At 34.5% G+C, this 19842-nt stretch overlaps 1 protein-coding gene across 6 annotated transcripts in view; it reads right to left on the bottom strand.

Moving 5' to 3' along the window:
- Positions 1-19842, bottom strand: part of C2CD5 (C2 calcium dependent domain containing 5) — a 101606-nt gene that overhangs the window by 24201 nt on the left and 57563 nt on the right. For all 6 annotated transcript variants that reach the window (XM_044915446.1, XM_021690793.2, XM_021690794.2 and 3 more), the window contains 5 exons: positions 15229-15343; positions 12789-12884; positions 9899-10090; positions 4997-5183; positions 2853-3017 (listed from right to left, as the gene is read on the bottom strand). In XM_044915446.1, coding sequence (XP_044771381.1) covers positions 2853-3017; positions 4997-5183; positions 9899-10090; positions 12789-12884; positions 15229-15343 — 755 coding nt within the window. The remainder of the gene's footprint in view (positions 1-2852; positions 3018-4996; positions 5184-9898; positions 10091-12788; positions 12885-15228; positions 15344-19842) is intronic.

Below are 19842 nucleotides of genomic sequence, written 5' to 3'. Positions count from 1 at the left end.
GATTCTAAACTTTTATATCTTTTCTTATCCAGTGGTAATTTTTCAAAGCTCCACATAATAAAATGAGGAATATGATAAATGTGTGCATGTATACATAATACATCTATTATGCAGGTATTTGCTGTGCAAATTATTAAGCTAAATAAACTTTGGTAGCTACAACAATGATCTTTTTGAGGTCAGTGTATGGTGCCACCCTATATGGGTCTGTAAGCTTTCACCTACTACACAGCCAAAGATCAGAGCCAACCAGAGATTCTAAATATCTGTTGGCTACAGGATTATCAGAATGTGAATATGTGAGCACAAATGCAAAATGCATAGCCTATTGTTGAGATAACAGAGCTATGTTTTTTAAAAAACAAGGAATATAAGAAAATTTTTTTCAAAAATGCAGTTTTAAATGTTCATTGCTAGTGCATACCTTACATAAGACTACCACAATTTCATAACAGCCATCTATAAAGTAATTTCACATTTATTTCTCTTATTTGTACCCCAAATTAACTTGCCCTGTATAATTCTGACAGGGTGCCTATTATAATGACTACAAAATGAGAAAGAGCTACAGTTCAGAGGTAAAGCAGTTTGCCTGGGCTTGAAAACTAGTTTAAGTGACAAATCTATCCAGTGCAATGTTCTTCCCACTAGATAACACCTTTCTTTTTATAATTTTTTAGTAGTTTAAGATTTGGTTATGCTTCTGTTCATTATATTATGGACCTAATAAAAGCAACTATCTGTTATTTAATATATCTTAGATTCTTAACAAAGTTTCACCACTGGTACCATTTATTATTCTAAAAGTTTTGCACCTTTTGATACCTTTGGTTGACTGATTTATCTCCATTTAAGTGGTACTACTCCACATTAGAAAGATTTTTCAGTGTTGAGAAAAAAATCAAATGAGTACATTCACTTCAGCTGGAGCTACCTTCCTAAGAGAAGAAACACACTGATCCACATGTTCAGGGTGGGCATACATTGTTTTAGAAACAGAAAAGACAAAATTGTAGTATGTGTAGTGGCCTACTACAATGACTTTGTCAAACAAATTCTGAGATGTTATGCTGAAAGAGATAATGCATTCAGTATCTGAAATAAGGAGAGACATATTAGAAAATTCATGAATCGATTAGTCTTTTTGTGGAAATACAATCATATTCAACACAAGAAATCCAGATATGCTGAAATCATAACAGATTTATTCCCTCCTCTAAAATGTACTAGTAAAACAGAAGTTCGATAAATATTTATTGAATAGATGAATTTAATTCACATTCTCTAAATATGTCTGACTTTAAAAGGCTCATATTAAAGACAGACAGACATGTAAAAACTAAGTGCAATAATATGGAACAGGCCCGATGACAGAAGCACATACAGATACAATAGGAATATAATGAAGGAGAGGGTCAATTCTTCCTGCGGAGGTCAGCACAGAAGTACACAGTTGATAAATACTGGTAAGCAAGAGAGTTCAGCTTGTATCATGGAGCCCTAACATAAAGCTTTGCAAATCATTCTCCCCAACAGGCATAAATGCGATTTGTAAATGTTCAAATATCAAAACATAATTATAAAAGAAAAATCATGTACTGCAAACAAGTAGTCAGTAGTGTTGTGTAGAAAGCTTTTACAATAGCTATTTAAGCATTAATATATTAACACACCAACTTTCTTAGTGAATTTAAAGAAGCTCTATATCAGCACTGTTCAATAGAAATATAAAGCTAGCCTCATAGGTAATAAAATCAAAAAGAAACAAAATCAATGTTAATAAAATATTTTATTTAATTCACTATATCCAAAAGATTACATTTTCAACATGCAATCAAAATTAAAAATACTCAAGATAATTTACATTCTTTTTCATACTAAGTCTTCAAAATCTAGTTGTGTATTTTATACTGATAGCACCTCTCAATTCAGACCAGACACATACCAAGTGCCCTATAGCCACATGTGACCACTGTCTACCACACTTAAGAGTGTAGCTCTGTCACATCTTTAAAATTCCTCTCAGCTTAACTCTGCTACAAAGCTGTAAGTCTGAAGCTAGAATGCAGAGGTACTGTCCCAGACAACCAACCAAAATGTGTATGAAATCAAATAATAACAATAATGTTACCCAAACACTTTCCTTTTACAGAAGTATTTCATTATCAGAGACTCATAAAAAACAAATAGATTCATTCTAACTCCAACACTTCTTTCCTTCAATTCAGACTCTGGCTATAAGGCACCCCAACACTGTGATACCTACTATAAATTTGGTATCAAAGATTGACTATGGAAGTGACTGGTAGGGAAATCCCAAGAAAGAAGCTAAAACTGAAAAATGGTGTATTCTTTCACATTTTAATCATATAGAAAAGCAATCTTTTACTAAAAATGAACATTTAAACATTTATTTAATCATTCAGCAATATTTATCAAGAGGCTACTACTAGGAAGAACTGTTCTGGGCCTCAGGAATACAACCCCAGGGGAGCTTCATTCCACTAGGAGTAACAAGCAATTACAAAAATCAAAAACATATTTCTTTGTGCTTACACACACACACATACACACAGATAAGAGAAACAAAAAACAATAAAACACAGAAGGGGGATAGGGAGTATCAAAAATTGATGGGAGAATACAATTTTCAAATAAGGTAGTCAGAGTCAGCTCCCTAAAAGGAGACATTTGATCATGATTGTAAAGGGAGGTGAAAAGAATGAGTAATGAGGAGAACAATTCTCAACAGTGAAAAAGAAGTATTTTATGTCCAAAATAAGATAACCCCAAAATAAACTAACCCCTAGACAGTAACTTACATATTCACAATGTAGATTTATTTTACTTACTGGAGGATTGATTTCATATAATTCTTTATTTTTAGCAATTGTGTCATTTATCTTCTTTTGCATATGCGATATATGCTGTTCGTAGGAGCCATCATTAGGAGTCTTCCCAGCAATCTGAATGCCACCAGGCATTGGTAAAGCTGCTAAATACACACCTGTGGCCGACTTGTAAAAATAATGGGGGAAATAATCAGAAAAAATAGCTAAAGAATAATAGTCCTTAAGTTTTCATATTTAGAAAAGCTGTCTTTGCCTTACAGGAAAAAGATAATTAGCATCAGTACACGTACTGGACATATGTTGAAAGAGCACAGAAACACGTAACTGGTAACAGGAATTGGTTGCTTCTGGCAAGAATCCTGGGTAGGTAGGTGGATCAGCAATGAAAGAAGGATTTACTTTTCACTGCATACCCAACAGCACTTTTAAATTTTTACCTTATGATTGTAAAAAATAAATTGCATTGAAAAAACAGTTTCCTGGGGCTCAACCATCAGAAGTATTTGATACAGTTGGCACAATGCTTTTTAAATCTTTGAACCTGAATCAAGCTCTTAGTTCTCACAGACACCCACCAATAACTACAGTTTTGTATTAAGCCCAAATTATACATTTGTAATAATTGCTAAGCATGCGAGTTTTAAATGAATGAATTATAATGAACACTTTCTTCACAAGTTAATCTAGATATCAAACATTTTAATATAAATCAGATTACTTTCATTAATCATTGCAAATTTCTCTTGTTAAAAAATTGTGATTACTTGATTTGTTTATCATCACCACACAATTATCCCCTACCTACAGAAATATACATATTTGTAAATGTATGAACAGGGAATAGTTTAGCATTTTATCTACAAACTCATATGGAGAAAAAAAAATCCAAGTTCTATAAATTTCTTTAAATTTTTATGCATCTCAGAAAGATGGCAGAGAACTCCAATTTGAAAAGTGCCAGTGTCACAGATAAAGATTCTAGCTAGCAAAGTGTCTAAAATAGGAGAGGATTTCCACAAATACTGTTAATCAGTTTCTACCTGGTCAATATGTATTTTGCAAGCACCTAGTTCTCTGGGTCTCAGATGACTTATAAAGACAACTCTTGTTTCCCCACTGACAACTTTCTAGTCAGAACTTCTTTTCTACTATAGAAGCCAAGGTGAACATAAGGCTGAGATAAAGAGCTTTCCACTCCCTCACAATTTTTCTTCTTCTATTTTTTTAAGTAGGCTCCACGCCCAGGATAGAGCCCAGTGCTGGCTCAAACTCACAACCCTGCTGACATCAAGACCTGAGCCGAGATCAAGAGTCGGACGCTTAACCCACTGAGCCACCCAGCACCCCTCCACTGCCTCACAATTTATCAACACTTAAGAAAAACATATTTAAAAAAAAAAAAGAAAAGAAAAGAAAAGAAACACATACTTAATTGCACATTCCACTGTTGACCACAGGTGCACATTTATGATGGAACTTAATTCTCTATCCAGCAGTAGGCAGTGTTTCATATGTATTGCTTTATTTTCTCCATACAACTAAAGATTATTTTAGCATAGTGGTCCTCCCCCTCAGGAGTGATTCTGCACCCTAAGGGACTTCTGGTAATGTATGGAAACATTTTTGCTTGTCACACTGAAGGGAAGCCATTAGAGCATCTAGTGGGCATAGGCCAGGGTGGCTGCTAAACATTCTACAATGAACAAGACGGCCCCCCTACAACGAAGAGTTTTCCAGTCCCAGATGTCAACAGTGCTGAGGAGAAAACCTGTTTTAGCAATGCATAAAAAATAATAAAGTCCAGAACAATGATGACCAACTTACTAAACAAGCTACATATGATAATATTTAGAAATTTGACTATTGAGATTATGGTCAGAATATAAAAATATAATAATATAAATATAAATAAATTCTATATAATTTTATTAGTTGAATTTTAAATAATTCATAAATAATTGTAAAAATAAAATATTTAAAAGCCTATCACCAGATTTTTTATTTCTTATAATGTCCCCAACCCTTAAAGATCTTAATGCCAGTTTCTTTAAATAAGTTCTTTTAAAAGACTCTTTGAATCACACAAAACAGAATCTATTACAACTACAGGAATCACAAAACAAAACCAAAACATCTAAACTTACCGCTAAGCCCATCAACATATTTTCACCCACTGTGATCTGAATTCTCAGTCCAAATAAAGCATTCATTCCTTTGAGTTTTAGTTTATTCATTAGCTGAGTATGCACTTCATATTCCATAAATGGCAACAGATTACTGATAGCTGTGGCATTTGCTTCTGCCTGTGCTTTCTTTTTTAAGCGACACAACCTGTTAAGGAAAATAAGTTAGCCACTAGACAGTATTCTTTGTACCATCTTAAGAAATGTCCAATTTTTAAAACTTTCTATAAGTGTACCTAATAAAACATTTATTTGTTTCAAATGGGCTTATTAAGTTATATCAATAATCTTTTCTGCCATTGTTTTCATTGTGTATGCCTTTGCTAAAAGTCCTATTTTAATAAATGAAAAAGAAAAATCTCAAAATCTCCAGAAATGAAAAAAATGCCAATTAAAATTGTTAGAGAATATAATTTAAAATTTTAGGTTTCATATCTCCATGTGATCATATGATGACTGGATAGCAAAGGAAAAAAGTTAATTTACTCATTAAAAGAACACAAAACTTTCCTGAGTATCTACCAGGTGCCAGGCACTGTTCCAGGTGGTAAGCACTAATCAACAAACAAAACAGAGTCCCTATTCTCATGGTTATATTCCAGTGGAGGGCGGAGGGATAAACAAAGAAACAAGGTAACAACTTGTCTGAAGAAAATGAACCAGGTGAAGTGAGTGGGAATAAATAGAGAGAAGGCCTCACAGGAGAGATGATGCCTGACCTGGGATGTTAAAAACAAGATGGAACCAAGAGAGCTGGAGAAAGACAATTACAGAATGGGGCTGGCATATTAGCAGAACCAAAAGGAGACCACTACGCTAAAGTGAAGGGTGAGAGTAGTACGGATGGGGGTGCAGTTAAGCAGGGGCATGATCATGTTAGGGGCTTACAGGTCATGGTAAGGAGTTTGATTTTATTCTACCAGCAATAAGAAACTCCAGATAGGTTTTAAGTAGTAACATGATCCAATTTACGTTTTAAGATATCATTTATATTGCTATACAGAGCATGGGATAAGGATGACATAACTGATAAGGAGATGGTTGCAAAAAGCAATATAGGTGACAATGAGAGCTTAGACTAAAAAAGTAGCAGTAAAGATGAAGGAAAGATACCAAAACTGACAAACCAGGGTATTTAGGTTAGTAGTTATCAATCTTTAGCTTGAGAGCTCATTAAAGAACAATTACTAGGACCCATCCCAGGAGTTTCTGATTCAATAGGTCTGGAGTAGAGCCTGGGAATCTGCATTTCTATAAGTTCTTTCAAGGATGGTGATGTTCTTGGTCTAGGGATGACACTCTGAAAACTGCTGATGGACACTAACTCCTTCCTACCTAAAACAAACAAACAAACAAAAAACTGGATAAATTTATATATTTTTAAGAATCTTCTTAAAAGCATCACAGGACCAGGGCAAGGGGTTAGTGGAGAATATAAACATAAGGAGACAGCACAAGGAGATTCTTTTGTGGTAATGGAACACAGTTCTGTGTCTTAACTATGGTGGTGGTTACACAAATCTACTGGTGGGATAAAGTTTGCACAGAACTATACATATACACACAAATACATAAATGAATGCAAGTTTAAAAAAGTATAAACACTGAGTAAGGTGTCTAGTAAACAGTATTACACCAATGTTAATTTTCTAGTTGATATTCTACATAGCTGTATAAGATGTCACCAATGAGGGAAACTGGGTGAAGAGTAAATGGGATTCTTTGTACCACTTTTGCAACTTCCTGTGAGCCAATCACAGTCTAAGGAAACAAAACACAATGAATAATAATGAACAGAAATAACAGAATACAAAAAATTTCAGATATTAAAACTATCCATGGGGCGCCTGCATGGCTTAGATCATTAAGCATCTGCCTTCGGCTCAGGTCATGATGCCAGGGTCCTGGGATCGAGCCCCACATTGGGCTCCTGGCTCAGCGGGGAGTCTGCTTCTCCCTCTCCCTCTGCCTCTCCCACTGCTCATGCTCTCTCTATCTCTGTCTCAAATGAATAAAAAAAAAAAAAAACTATCCATTAAAGAATCAGTCACAGGCTATAACATATTAGATTTGAAAAGAACAAAATAAAACTTCTAGAAATAAAAATAGATTATGAAAAATTTAAAACCCCAATTATTGGGCTTACTAGAATGTGAGAAACAGCTGAAGAGAGAATTAAAGAACTGAAAGATAGATAAGAAAATATCCAGAGGTGCCTGGGTGGCTCAGTCAGTTAAGCATCTGCCTTCGGCTCAGGTCATGATCCCAGGGTCCTCGGATCGAGCCCCACGTTGGGCTCCCCGCTCAGCAGGAAACCTGCTTCTCCCTCTCCCTCTGCCTGCCATTCCCCCTGCTTGTGCTCTCTCTCTCTGTCAAATAAATAAATAAAATATTAAAAAAAAGGAAGTATCCAGAATATGACATAGACAAAAAGATAGAAAATACAGAAAAGAGAATAACATAGAGGAGGCAGTGAGAAAGTCTAACATTTTTAATTACAGTATCAAGAAGAGAAAAGAGATGAAACATAGAAGAACTAATATCTAAAAATTTTCTAAAGCACATGAAAGAATCTACAGATTCAAGAAACCCAATATACAACAATTAGGATAAAAGAATTCCATACCTAACATTTCATAGGGAAACTGCAGAAAACCAAAGACAAATAGAATAACTCACAAACCTGGGTGGGGGGTGGGGAGAAGGTTATCTTCAAAGGAATAAAAGTTAATCTAATAGGTTATTTCTCAACAGTAGCAATGAAAGCCAGAAGGCAATGGAGAGGTATCTTCAATGTGCTATAAGAAAATAAATGTGGCAGCCCAAAATATCTTTTCAAGGTAAGTAAATATTTCCAGACAAGCAAAAATAGACAGTTCACCACCAGCAGACCCACCAAAATAAATACTAAAGGGTATTAGCAAAATAAAGACAATCCCAAATAGAAGGTACAAGATGTAAGAGGAAATGAAAGCAAAAGTAAATACATCAGAAGTACATTCAAAAATAAAACTGAACATGACTTTGTAAGATAACTCTGATGCAGGGAGGTTAGGCAGGAGGACAGTGTCAAAGAATACCATACTTGGCATGAAGAACTGGACAGAGCAAAGAGATCATTCATCATAATAAAGAAGGCTAGGGACGCCCAGGTGGTTCAGTAAATTAAGAGTCTGCCTTCGGGGCCCCTGGGTGGCTCAGGTCATGATCCCAGGATCGTGGGATCGACCCCTGCATCGGGCTCCCTGCTCTGCGGGAAGCCTGCTTCTCCCTCTCCCACTCCCCCTGCTTATGTTCCCTCTCTTGCTGTCTCTCTGTCAAATAAATAAATATTTAAAAAAAAAAGAGTATGCCTTCAACTCGGGTCATGATCCCAGGGGTCCTGGGATTGAGTCCCACATCAGGCTCCTTGCTCAGCAGGGAGCCAGCTTGTGCTCTCTCTCTCTCTGACAAATAAATAAATAAAATCTTTAATAAATAAATAATGAAATAAAATTAAACTAAAATAAAATAAAGAAGGCTAATATGAAAGAAGTGGAGAAAATCAGCGGTTCAATTCAGAACAAAGTATGTGAGCCTACAAGACTTCAAAATAGGGTACGAAAGTATATGAGTCTGAAGCTCAGAAGAAAGTTCTGCACTAGAGTTATAAATCTGGGCGTCAAAGACATATGGAAAGCACACAGATCTACAGGAATTGATGAGTTCAACTGGGGCTTTGAGAAGAGGGTCCAGACCCGTGGCCCTTCTAGGATCAAGAAAAGGAGGAGGAGGGGTGCGTGGGTGGCTCAGTCATTAAGCGTCTGCCTTCGGCTCAGGTCATGATCCCAGGGTCCTGGGATGGAGCCCCGCATCAGGCTCGCTGCTCCGTGGGAAGCCTGCTTCTCCCTCTCCCACTCCCCCTGCTTGTGTTCCCTCTCTCACTGTGTCTCTATCAAATAAATAAAAAATCTTTAAAAAAAAAAAAAAAAGAAAAGAAAAGGAGGAGGAATCAACCAGGAGACTAAGGATTATACATAAAGGTAGGAAAAACCTGGGGTGGTGGTGGCAGGGGGCACTATGAAGTCAAAGAAATATGAAGGAGAAAATGATCAACTGTATGATACTGCTGAGATGTCAAGTAAGATGAGGACAGAACCGCTCAATGGATTTGGTAACCTGGCAGTTGTTAGTGACCTAGACAGTTATGGCTGCTTCCTGTATGCCAACCATAATTCATCATTTCCTACTCCAGTACATTCTAAAAGGAACTGTTAACAGCTAAATGAAGTAGTAAAAGAAACACTACATGGCACTATTCTTTAAAAGAAAAAGAAATAATTTCTAAAATGTATTACATATTTAATGTCCTTAAAACAGAGCCACATTACTATCCCACAACAGGTTAATTAGTAATCATAATAATAAACATCTGTACAGAATTTAAATGTTTAAAACTGCTTTTTTTTTTTTTTTAAAGATTTTATTTATTTATTTGACAGAGAGAGACACAGCGACAGAGGGAACACAAGCAGGGGGAGTGGAGGAGGGAGAAGCAGGCTTCCCGCCAAGCAGGGAGCCCGATGCGGGGCTCGATCCCAGGACCCTGGGACCATGACCTGAGCTGAAGGCAGACACTTAGCGACTGAGCCACCCAGGTGCCCCTAAAACTGCTTTTGCATATGAACTTATTTGAGTTTTATAAAGAGTGTATTCTTCCTCCCAATTTTCTATGTGATTAAATACAAGATTTGGATAGCATTGCCCAGCCTGCCCAGGATCACACAGATAGGAAACAGTACAGCTGACATTTGAAACAGGTCTATCTCACGTCATATCCCATAACTCTTTTGAAGACTCCAAATACTATTTACACAAATATACCTTGCTTGAATAAGACAACCTTTTCCAATAACTGTTGCATCTATTGGGAGGTCTATAGTTGTAAAGAGAACATCAGGAACTTTTTGTTTTCTGCAGTTATAGCAGTATGTGAGATGAGCTGGAAATGGCATATTCAGTTCATCATATGGTATGTGGCAAAATCCACAGCCTGCAGGCAAATTTTCTTCTAGCCTATATGAATACATCAAGAAAAAAATTGAAGCATTCTTTAAAATTCTATGCATTTTTTCAAAAACATATTTTTCATATACAGTACTTATGTACAAACTACACAACTTCCACAGTAGGTTATGAGAGTACCACTATGACTACTAAGAATTAAAAATGACCATGAAATAAGAACCATACACTTTCATATGAGAGAAAAGACTTACACAAGTAGTCACTGGATGCATCAATTCATATGTTTGTGGGTGTCCCACCTGACAAAAACCACTATTATCTGAGAGCTTATTCTTTGTGATACAACATAAAAATAAATGGTTAGGTATGGGTGACATTTTCCTACTATCTGACAAATATAACTCAAATATAATCACAAAAAAATCCCAAGGGAAAAAACCTCTTTAACCAGACAACCTAACAATTTGGGGGAAAAAAAAAAATTATGATCAAAAACAAACCCATTAAAAATTTAAAAAGTCAAAAATAGGCATAATCTAACATTTCTAATTTCCAATGACTGCTTTATGATTTCTGAGAAACCATACAACTGTTTCACAAACAACATATATATCATATATAAACCACAAATGACAACACACAACCTTCCCAATCATTGTAAAATGTTTGTTGCAATAATGTTGTTTATTAATTCATTTTAGAATGATTAAGTATTTTTTTCACTCTTCCAATCTAAGGAAATTCGGGGAACAACAGAAATGGAAGCAGAAGGAAGTTCCAGGGAGAACTCCAGACTTTCATACAGCCACACCTTCTAGGGCTCTGGAAAGATGTTCCCTATTCACTCCAAGCTAAAGCAACCTGTTAGAAGTTGAAGCTTGTCAAGTGGACAAATTAAAAAGGAGAAAGGAAACTCATACTGTATCTACTACAAGTCAGGCTTCCTGAAAATTTCTTATACACATTATTTCACTGAATATCCACAATAACCTTCTAAATCTAATCAATCCCAGGTATTATTCTTTTATTGTTGAGATGGCATTCTGGTATATTAAAAGTAACAGGAAAATCAAACAGATTCTAAGTGAAGTTGTGTGACCTTGCACAAGTCATTAAACTTCTCAGAGCCTCCTCTATAAAACTAGAATAATAATATCTACCCAGAAAGGCTCATTCTTTGAAGATAAGTAAGAACACACAGCTAAACACCACCCCCTCCCCAATGTAATATGCAGCAAACAGTAACAAAAACTAGTTCTTCTTGGCCTGAAACAAACCTGATATACTAAGTAACTTATTCAGTAACACTAAATACTAAGTAGCAGACTTCAGATTCTAATGTCAGGTTGTTTGAACCAAAGCCCGCGAGTTACAAAGGGGCATAAAAGGATGAAAAGTGGGGCAATTTTTAACTAAACACCTCACAGAAATTTGAACTTAAGTGATGTAATATCATAGGCATAAAAATAGAAGTATTTAAATTTAAGAAAGCATTTTAAATATGAAATATACAAAAGGGATTGTCTTTGAATACTGAGATCACAGAGAATGTTTTCTTCCTTCGACGCTCGTATATTTTTCAAATTTTCTCTAGTAAGCAGAAATAATTTTATAGCAAGAAAAAAAGACATTTTCCTCTTTTACAGATAGGGATGGTATCTGTTGCGCTAGATTGCCATATAAGAGAATTCACTGTATCCATCCAAGCCACAATACCAAAATAATCAAGCTGCATGGGAAAGGTCATTTGTTAAATCAGGCTTCTATCTACTCAAGAATGAAATCAACTGACATGTGTCAAAACTGTGTTGCAGCACTGGGACAACTCACCGGCAGGCAGTTTTCTCAACAGAACACTCTGATTTTTAACATACTTCAAAATGTTCCACACCTCTATTTTCCTATTTTTGATGACTTTCAATGCTCAGTAATATATTACAGTCAAAATCCATTTTTAATAAAAGCTAAAGAAGAAACTGACCAAGGTCTTCTATTTGCCTACCTGAGCTATTTCTCCTTCATATTTCTTTGTTATACAGAGACTTGCAAATTTATACTAAAAAAAAGCAAATACGCATACAGTGGAGTAAGGGGTAATTAAAATTTATATTATCCAGGTATACTCTGGCACCAAATAGTTTTCTGTATGTATATTTGATAATTTCATCTGTTTATGGAAAGCATTTTTGACATTTATGGAAGCCAACAGATTAAGGGATGAATAAATAAACTAAAAAGTAATCTAATTTTAATCTCAAATTAATAATTTCACTTTTACTTTCTCTTTCACAAACATTAAAGTTATACTTCACTTTCCAGGAACTTTTATATATAATTTTGGTACAATATAGTGTTTTGATTGTTTTGTAAATTATAAATTTTCTGTATGCAAATTGTTTCATGACCTTTTTCTGTTTCAGAGGTAAGACAAAGGGAAAGGAAAAAATAAAAAATTATTTCTATAGTGTAACAAACAAAAAAAATATATACTTGAAATTCTTTGAGAGTCACACATGTAATTTATCAAGATACCAGGAAAATTATAATAAGGTGTGTCATGTAGTACAGAACTCAGTACTTCTCTATTGCTACAGGTTAGGTAAAAAGCAGTAAAGTACACTGGTCCTGATTTCTATAGTGCACCACAGTAACCCACCCTCATACAAAACTATCCTGGCTCTAAAGTTAAAAGTCAACTTCTCCCTTCTTTGCCCTTATAGAAAATAAGCCAGGCTGCCATGACAACCTCTGCTCCAAACAGCCCTCCACGGTGCCATCCTGTAGAAATCTAGGGTTGAGTACAGCTGCCGTGCCGGATGCAGATAAAATACAGACCTCTTCACTATAAAAGAAAAGAATATAAAATAGTTAATATCTTCAGGCAACCTAGCTTTGGAAAATGTTAAATATCAAAGTGTTTATAAGGGTGACAATTTAAATTCAAGTTAACTACTAAATATTAATAATATCATAGGATTATCTCCTACTCTAGGATAAAAAATAGAAATAATTATTAAAATGAAAACGGCAAGAATTATTACTTAAAAGGTATAAAAGATAAAGTATAATATTAATGACAGTAAATTCCTTTAAAATATGGTAAAACTGATAAATACTGGAATGTTTCAAAATAAAAGTAGAAACAAATTATATTGCTGAATTCAGCAATAATCCATAAAACTGTATTAAAGCACTCTTTAAATGCATGTTAAAGTTTATTAAAATTACTTTAAAAGCTTAATATGTAATGATCAATGTCAATATTGCTATAGCTTAATTTAAACTTAATAACAAAAGGTATCTGAAACAAATAATATCCAAAATACACTAAATGGAGCTTAAACTACATCATTATATGTAAGACAAAAAGTGATTTTCAAAAGAATTCTTTGGAATTCTTGATTACATATCACCTAATTTTAAATAATCAATACAATTATTGAATAAAATCCCCCAAAGCAAATGAGAAAAGTAGCAGTCTAGGGACAAAATAATGGAAACAAAGTATAAATGGACCAGAAGCCTGAAAGGACATGAAAGAAATGGTCACTTGATCTGTGATTTAGTAGAGAGACGCCAGGTTTTTAAGTGTTTAAGTGGGCACTGAGAAATCTGATGGCAAAAACTATGTCTTTTAAGGGCCCCTGGGTGGCTCAGTGGGTTAACTGACTCTTGATTTCGGCTCAGGTCATGAGCTCTGGGTCGTGGAATCGAGCCCCGAGTCAGGCTCTGTGCTCAGCGCAGAGTGTGCTTGGGATTCTCTCTCTCCCTCTACCCCTCCCCCTGCTCTCTCTCTCTGAGTAAATAATTAAAATCTTAAAAAAACAAAACAAAAAACTACGTCTTTTAAGACCATAACCTTAGGACCTGAAAGCTATGACACTAAAACTATGAATGAGCCAAAACTATCTATTGGGAAGTAAGGCAGGATAAGCATAACAAATTACTAGTTTAACACAAGTAGAATAGCTACACTGGGGACAGAAAGGTGCAAGAATATCACACATGGTCGGCAAAAGAAAGGGCCCTCAGGAGATGAAACAGCATGGCTTGGCTCTGTAATGTCCACATTTACTGGAGTCTAATCATTTTTCTCTAACACTAAAGACCACCATATGCATAAAAGAATTACCCAGGTAACAGCTGACAGTAAGAATTATCCAAGAATAGGTGGAAAAATAAACAGCAGAAGGTCAGTTTCTAGATGTTATCTGTTATAAACTTTTCAAGGGGTTGAAAATAGGGTTCATCAATGGCAGTCAGAAAGTTAAATCAGAACCTGAGTAAGGAACTGGGCAAAGTCTTGGTTAAGGTAAGTGTCAAAATAAACCAGGTGTAAATGGGCAAATGAGGTGGGTGGAAAATATTAAGCTGTGATCCAAGAGTGAAATTTTATAGTTTCAAATTTTTAAAGGCAAATAGTTTTGAGCAATAATGAAGTCCAAAATGTGGTTGAAAGTTAAGTGGGGATAGAGGAAGACTTGAGAATGAGAAAGCATTAAGGTCAAGCTGTTAGAAGGAGGGTAATCATGTTCAACTGGTGGAGATACCAGAGAATTAAGAAAGGCGGGAGAATGTTTTGGAAGTAGAAAAGTCTGAACTGTGGAATGGCAAGGACTTTAAAGTAAGAGAGGTTATTCAAACGAAAGGTAGGAGAAAAAGGAATTCAGAGTAAGAGTATGGAAGTCCCTTCCTAACTTGGCAGAGATAGGAAGGATGATGTGTTGGCAGGAGAAATTTATGTTACAAATTAGTAATAGAAGGCAGAAAGAGCTTACAGACAAACTTTGAAGAAAAATGGTGTTCATTTACAACAGATCAAGGGTCCCAATATCCCAGAGGAAGGAGTTAGCAGGGTCACAAAGTGGAGTAAAGTTGGCCTAGAATTAATACTTGCTATGTGCCAGTATCAATTCTCATTTAATTCTTCAATAATCTTAATTGATAAGTGATCATTAACTCCATTTCAACGTAGAAATTGAGGCTCAGAGGAGTAGTTACTTTTCCAAAGTCTCACAGCAATTAAGTGGCCAAAGTGGCACATGGACCTCGGTCTGATGTACTCCAAAGCCCATGCTCCTAGATCACGCCACAATTCTTTTTTCTATACTTGCATAAACCTTTTACCCTTTCAGATGACAATCTGTAAACTACAGCATCTAGAAAATCAAGTTATTATCATTTACCAGATGCTAGTTGATTCACTGTAGCCCACTACAGCATGACAGCCTAATGCTTTAGCATGTGATTTTATTTCTTGTCTGATTTCTGCCCACCACGCATCTCGAGTTTCTGGTTCATCTGAAAAATAAATTTTAAATCCGTTCACTACTCAATAGCACATTGTCTATATGATAAAGAAATGTTTAAAATAAACATACTCTGGAAGGCAAAGACATACTGGTCTATAACAGATTTTAAAACTAACTTCACATGTTTAAAATGTTACCTCTCAAAATGCTTATTAACATTTTAATTTAAAATGTTACTTCTCAAAAAGTTTAACATTTTAAACTTGAGTGACAGAAAATAAACCAAGTAGTTCTATTTGCTTTATTACTTCAGGGGACATCTATAGGGATGTATTTTATTTGATACAACTTAAAATGCAGACCCAGAGTTTCCAGTTTCTAATCCTAAACTGAGAGGATATTCTGTGTCTCACTCACCTTGCTCAGTGAACATTTTGAGTCATATCCAGAAATTTAATTTAAATTCTGATTTCATTTCCTGGTACCTATTTTTTTATAACCCACTATATTCTAGGTTCTTTCCAAGGCAAAGGTTTGTCAATGTTAAAAAAGAGAAAGCCATGTAGCCATCCTTGTGGGTCCTAAAGCAAAGTAACAAGAAATGAAGGAACTAACCAATTTAAAATAAAAAAAGCAAATACATTTAAAGATTATGACAAATAATCTGGTTAATTTCAGTTAACACACTGTAACTTCATGTATGGTTCTGTAATTAAGAAAATGTCTCAGAATCACCGCATTGCATTTTATTACCACAGGGAGTCCAACACTGCTTGTAATGGGGCATTATAAATGGAGCATCTGGCACACATATGGCCTAATCACATGCATGTGGCTGCAAACCACTGGGGAAGAGCAGCTGCAAATTATAGTAACATTTTATGTGCAAATCAGTCTATAATGAGCATATTCTAATGTTTCTTTTTGGGGCAAATTTCATTTGGGAACAATTTGGGATAGAAAAAACTTAATCTAACTCTAAATAGGAGGCTAACCTCTTACTGTAAATTTTCCACATAAAAGGCACTATTAAAACTGAAAATCAAACAATCCAAAAACTGCATTTTTGAATTTCAGTACATATCCAGTTTTCAAAATGTTTTTTAAATAAGTAGAATAATTGGAATTATACTCACTAGTAAAATACTGAAGACAGCAAAATAAAGAAAGGTTAAAAGGCTTGTTATAGCTGACATTCCTATGATGTGATTTTGTTTCCTCCACAGGGAGGAGACCAGCAAAAGGGAGAAATGAGATAAAAGCCAGAGCTACAAATGATGCCAGCCAGTTCTTGTATTAAAGTTTTGGATCCAAGACAGAGCTACACTAAAACTTTCTTTCAGAAAAAAACAAAGAAATGCAGACGCCAGGAAACTGAGGAAAAGATCCAAGGACGAGATAAAATAAAGAAGAGAAATAGAAAAGACTACAACATGGTATTAGCAATCAATATTACGAATTAAGAAATGTGTAAGGCAATTAGGTAGCCCTATTTTGCACATACATTATGTTAAAGAATTTCTTCATATTCCCCCTGAAATAGAGACATTAACAGCACAAATACACTATCAAATCCATTCTCTTTTTTTAGGCATACATGTTCCCAGATCAATTTGGGTATCTATTTAACGTCTTCCTTTCCTAATAAGGGAATTTTTAACATAAGACAAAAGCTTATTCAAGCAGCTGCTCAATCTATCAAATTATTCATGATTCTCTGAAAACAGGTATCATAAATAATAATAGAAATATATCTCAGTTTAGAAAATAACTATTTTCCCTGAAAAACTGTGTAAAATAAAGCTTAAACTTTTCTTTAAAAACACTAGTTGAACCTGCTATTTACTTTTTAAACCTTTCTAGGAGTTTAAAATATTATTTGCTAAAGCAAATAACTGTATGCTATAAAAACAGATTTTTCTCACATTAGATTTGCCTACATCTGTGGCACAAGTAATACATGGTAGCCTTTCTGTTTTAAATTGAATTTTACAGAAAGTAATCCATAACATTGTTTTTTAAATTTATTTCAAAAAAATGGAGGAAGTTACTTATTTTAAGTTCAGGATATATTTATTTAGAAATGGCCAGCATGTCTAAATGGAAATGTATGTAATAATAATTACTATGAAATACATATAACCACATAGAATACAAAGTTTATTTACATCAAACTTACCTTGGTATAACACATAAAATAATCAGATAATTAAACCAAAAACTATGAAAGAATAAGTGGCTGATTTAAGAAAATAATAAACAAAATAAAAAGCTGAATGCAGCGCAAGTGGAGCATTCATATTCTTCTGACAGGTTCATAAGCAGCCTTTATTTTGACACATGAGCCACACAACTGCACATGGGGATGCCATTGTTGTATTTAATAAAGTATTTACAAGTTTAATAAAAGCTAAAGAGTTACATAGCATGGGAGCTAAGGAAGCAAATGGCATATGTCCACACTCCAAAGAATTTGTAAAATTTTGTTTTTGGCTTAAGCAAAAGCTCAGAGAACAAAGGGTTTTGCAAAGCAGATTCAGCAGACAGGAGCCAGAAACAGTGGATATTTTGGCGCATGCTTGGATCAGGTGACAGTACAGACTGAAAACTATGGCAGCTCACTGAAATGGTTACAGAAAGTAATGGCCCTAGATTCTAGGTGAAAGCAAGGCAAGCATACAGTAGGGAGCACTTCATCACAAACTAGGAACTGAATTAACAATAATTACCTACAACTGTAAGCAAGAAGCCAAAGAATGAATTTGTGGGCTATTAAATTTAGGGACTATTTAATTAAAATAAAATTAAGAATAATCAATTTATTTAATATTTTAAAAATTAAATTTATCTTCAAAGCCTATACTATATTTATGCCAGAGATGAGCCAGAGAATATTCACATGGTAATGATTCAGCCTAACTTATATAACTGAAAATTCAGAAGAATCACCATATTTAATCCTATAATAGAATTTTTAAAGCTTAAAAAACTGTTAACTATATTCTTCTAAGAAACACACTAGTTGAATTTGAATTGTTTTATTCACTCTCCAAAAGTCAAAACTGAGGATCTACCATACTCATATAAAAGGCAAAACAAAGAGTATGGCTTAAAAATTTATGGCAACTATACATGCCACTCATGAAACTGAATACAACTTAGTCATTTGAAGGAAATACAGCTGAGATGTGAAGGTGCAATTAATCCACATTTCAGAGATATCAAGAAAAAAATATCTTCACTTTAAACACCATGCTCCTCCTAATAATCCATAGAATTATTTATAATTTTAAAAAAGACCTCATTTTAGAAGATATTAAAATGTATTTATTATATAAATTATATTTCATACTATATTATGTTTTTCTCCTATGGGTCAAAACTCTTCATAGATAATATCACAAATCTTTTTTTTTTTTTTTTAAGATTTTATGTTTAAGTAATTCTACACCCAACATGGGGCTCGGACTCACAACCCCAAGATCAAGAGTTGCATGCTCCACCAACTGAGCCAGGCAGGTGCCCCACAAATCTTTTAATATACCCTTTTATTTGTAGTCATGAACTGGGCTGTAGGTCAATACCTCACTGATGCTTCTTTTAGAGGTAATGTCTGCACACTTGGGTTGGTATCACAATTAATTCATTTTACTACTGTCACTTTTCTAGAGCATGGCCATAGCTTGATATCTTGCCATCTTTTTAACATTTTATCTTATTTCTGAAATGCAGGTGAAACTGGTAAAGATTCCCAAAATGAAAATAAATGCTTATATCTCAGAAAGTGAAGAAGTGAACAACTCAACATAATATGCCTTTATAAAACTGAATGCTTTTGAGATTTTAGGCAATCACACACTTGCAACTAAGAAACACTGACTACCTAAAGTGTTCAATTTAATTCTATTTTTACATAGTTCTGGAAGAGAATAATTCTGCCACTGAGACTCTTTTAATCTGACTTAAGGAAAAAAAGGAAATGGGCAATTATTCAATCTAATTTTTAAATAAACAAGAGGAGATCAAGTGTTAGGTGGGCTCAAATAAACATTTTTAATACAATGATAATCTATCTTGTTACTGGACAGCATAAGAAAGCCACATTCTTAAATACCTTAAAGTATTATTCCAACACAAAACAACCTTTTGAAGAAGATAAATTTCCCCTAACAGAAATTAGAGAGTTCAAGTTTAAGTGTGCATACAATCTCAAACTAGGTGCAGATTCAGTACCAACCTAGGAAGAACAGTCCCATCATGGAGGAAATGATGTGCAAATTCAGAGCAGACATCAGTAATTTGGGATGTTAGGATGGTAGCTGGGATATAATCCATGTTAGATCAAACTGGAGTCTTCACTATTTATAAAATAAGTCAGATATATAATTACTCCTTATCTGTGAGATTTCCCTCTTTATATATATAAAGTTATATATTATATTTACATGTCACATTATAATAGTGTAATTAATATCCAGTTATATTAGATAATACATAAAGAGTAAAATTTCAAAATTAAGGAAATTACATATCTCACTTTTTTTTTTT

This window comes from Neomonachus schauinslandi, chromosome 5 (genome assembly GCF_002201575.2).
Source record: "Neomonachus schauinslandi chromosome 5, ASM220157v2, whole genome shotgun sequence".
NCBI lineage: Eukaryota > Metazoa > Chordata > Mammalia > Carnivora > Phocidae > Neomonachus > Neomonachus schauinslandi.
This window is presented reverse-complemented; position numbering and strand designations above follow the sequence as displayed.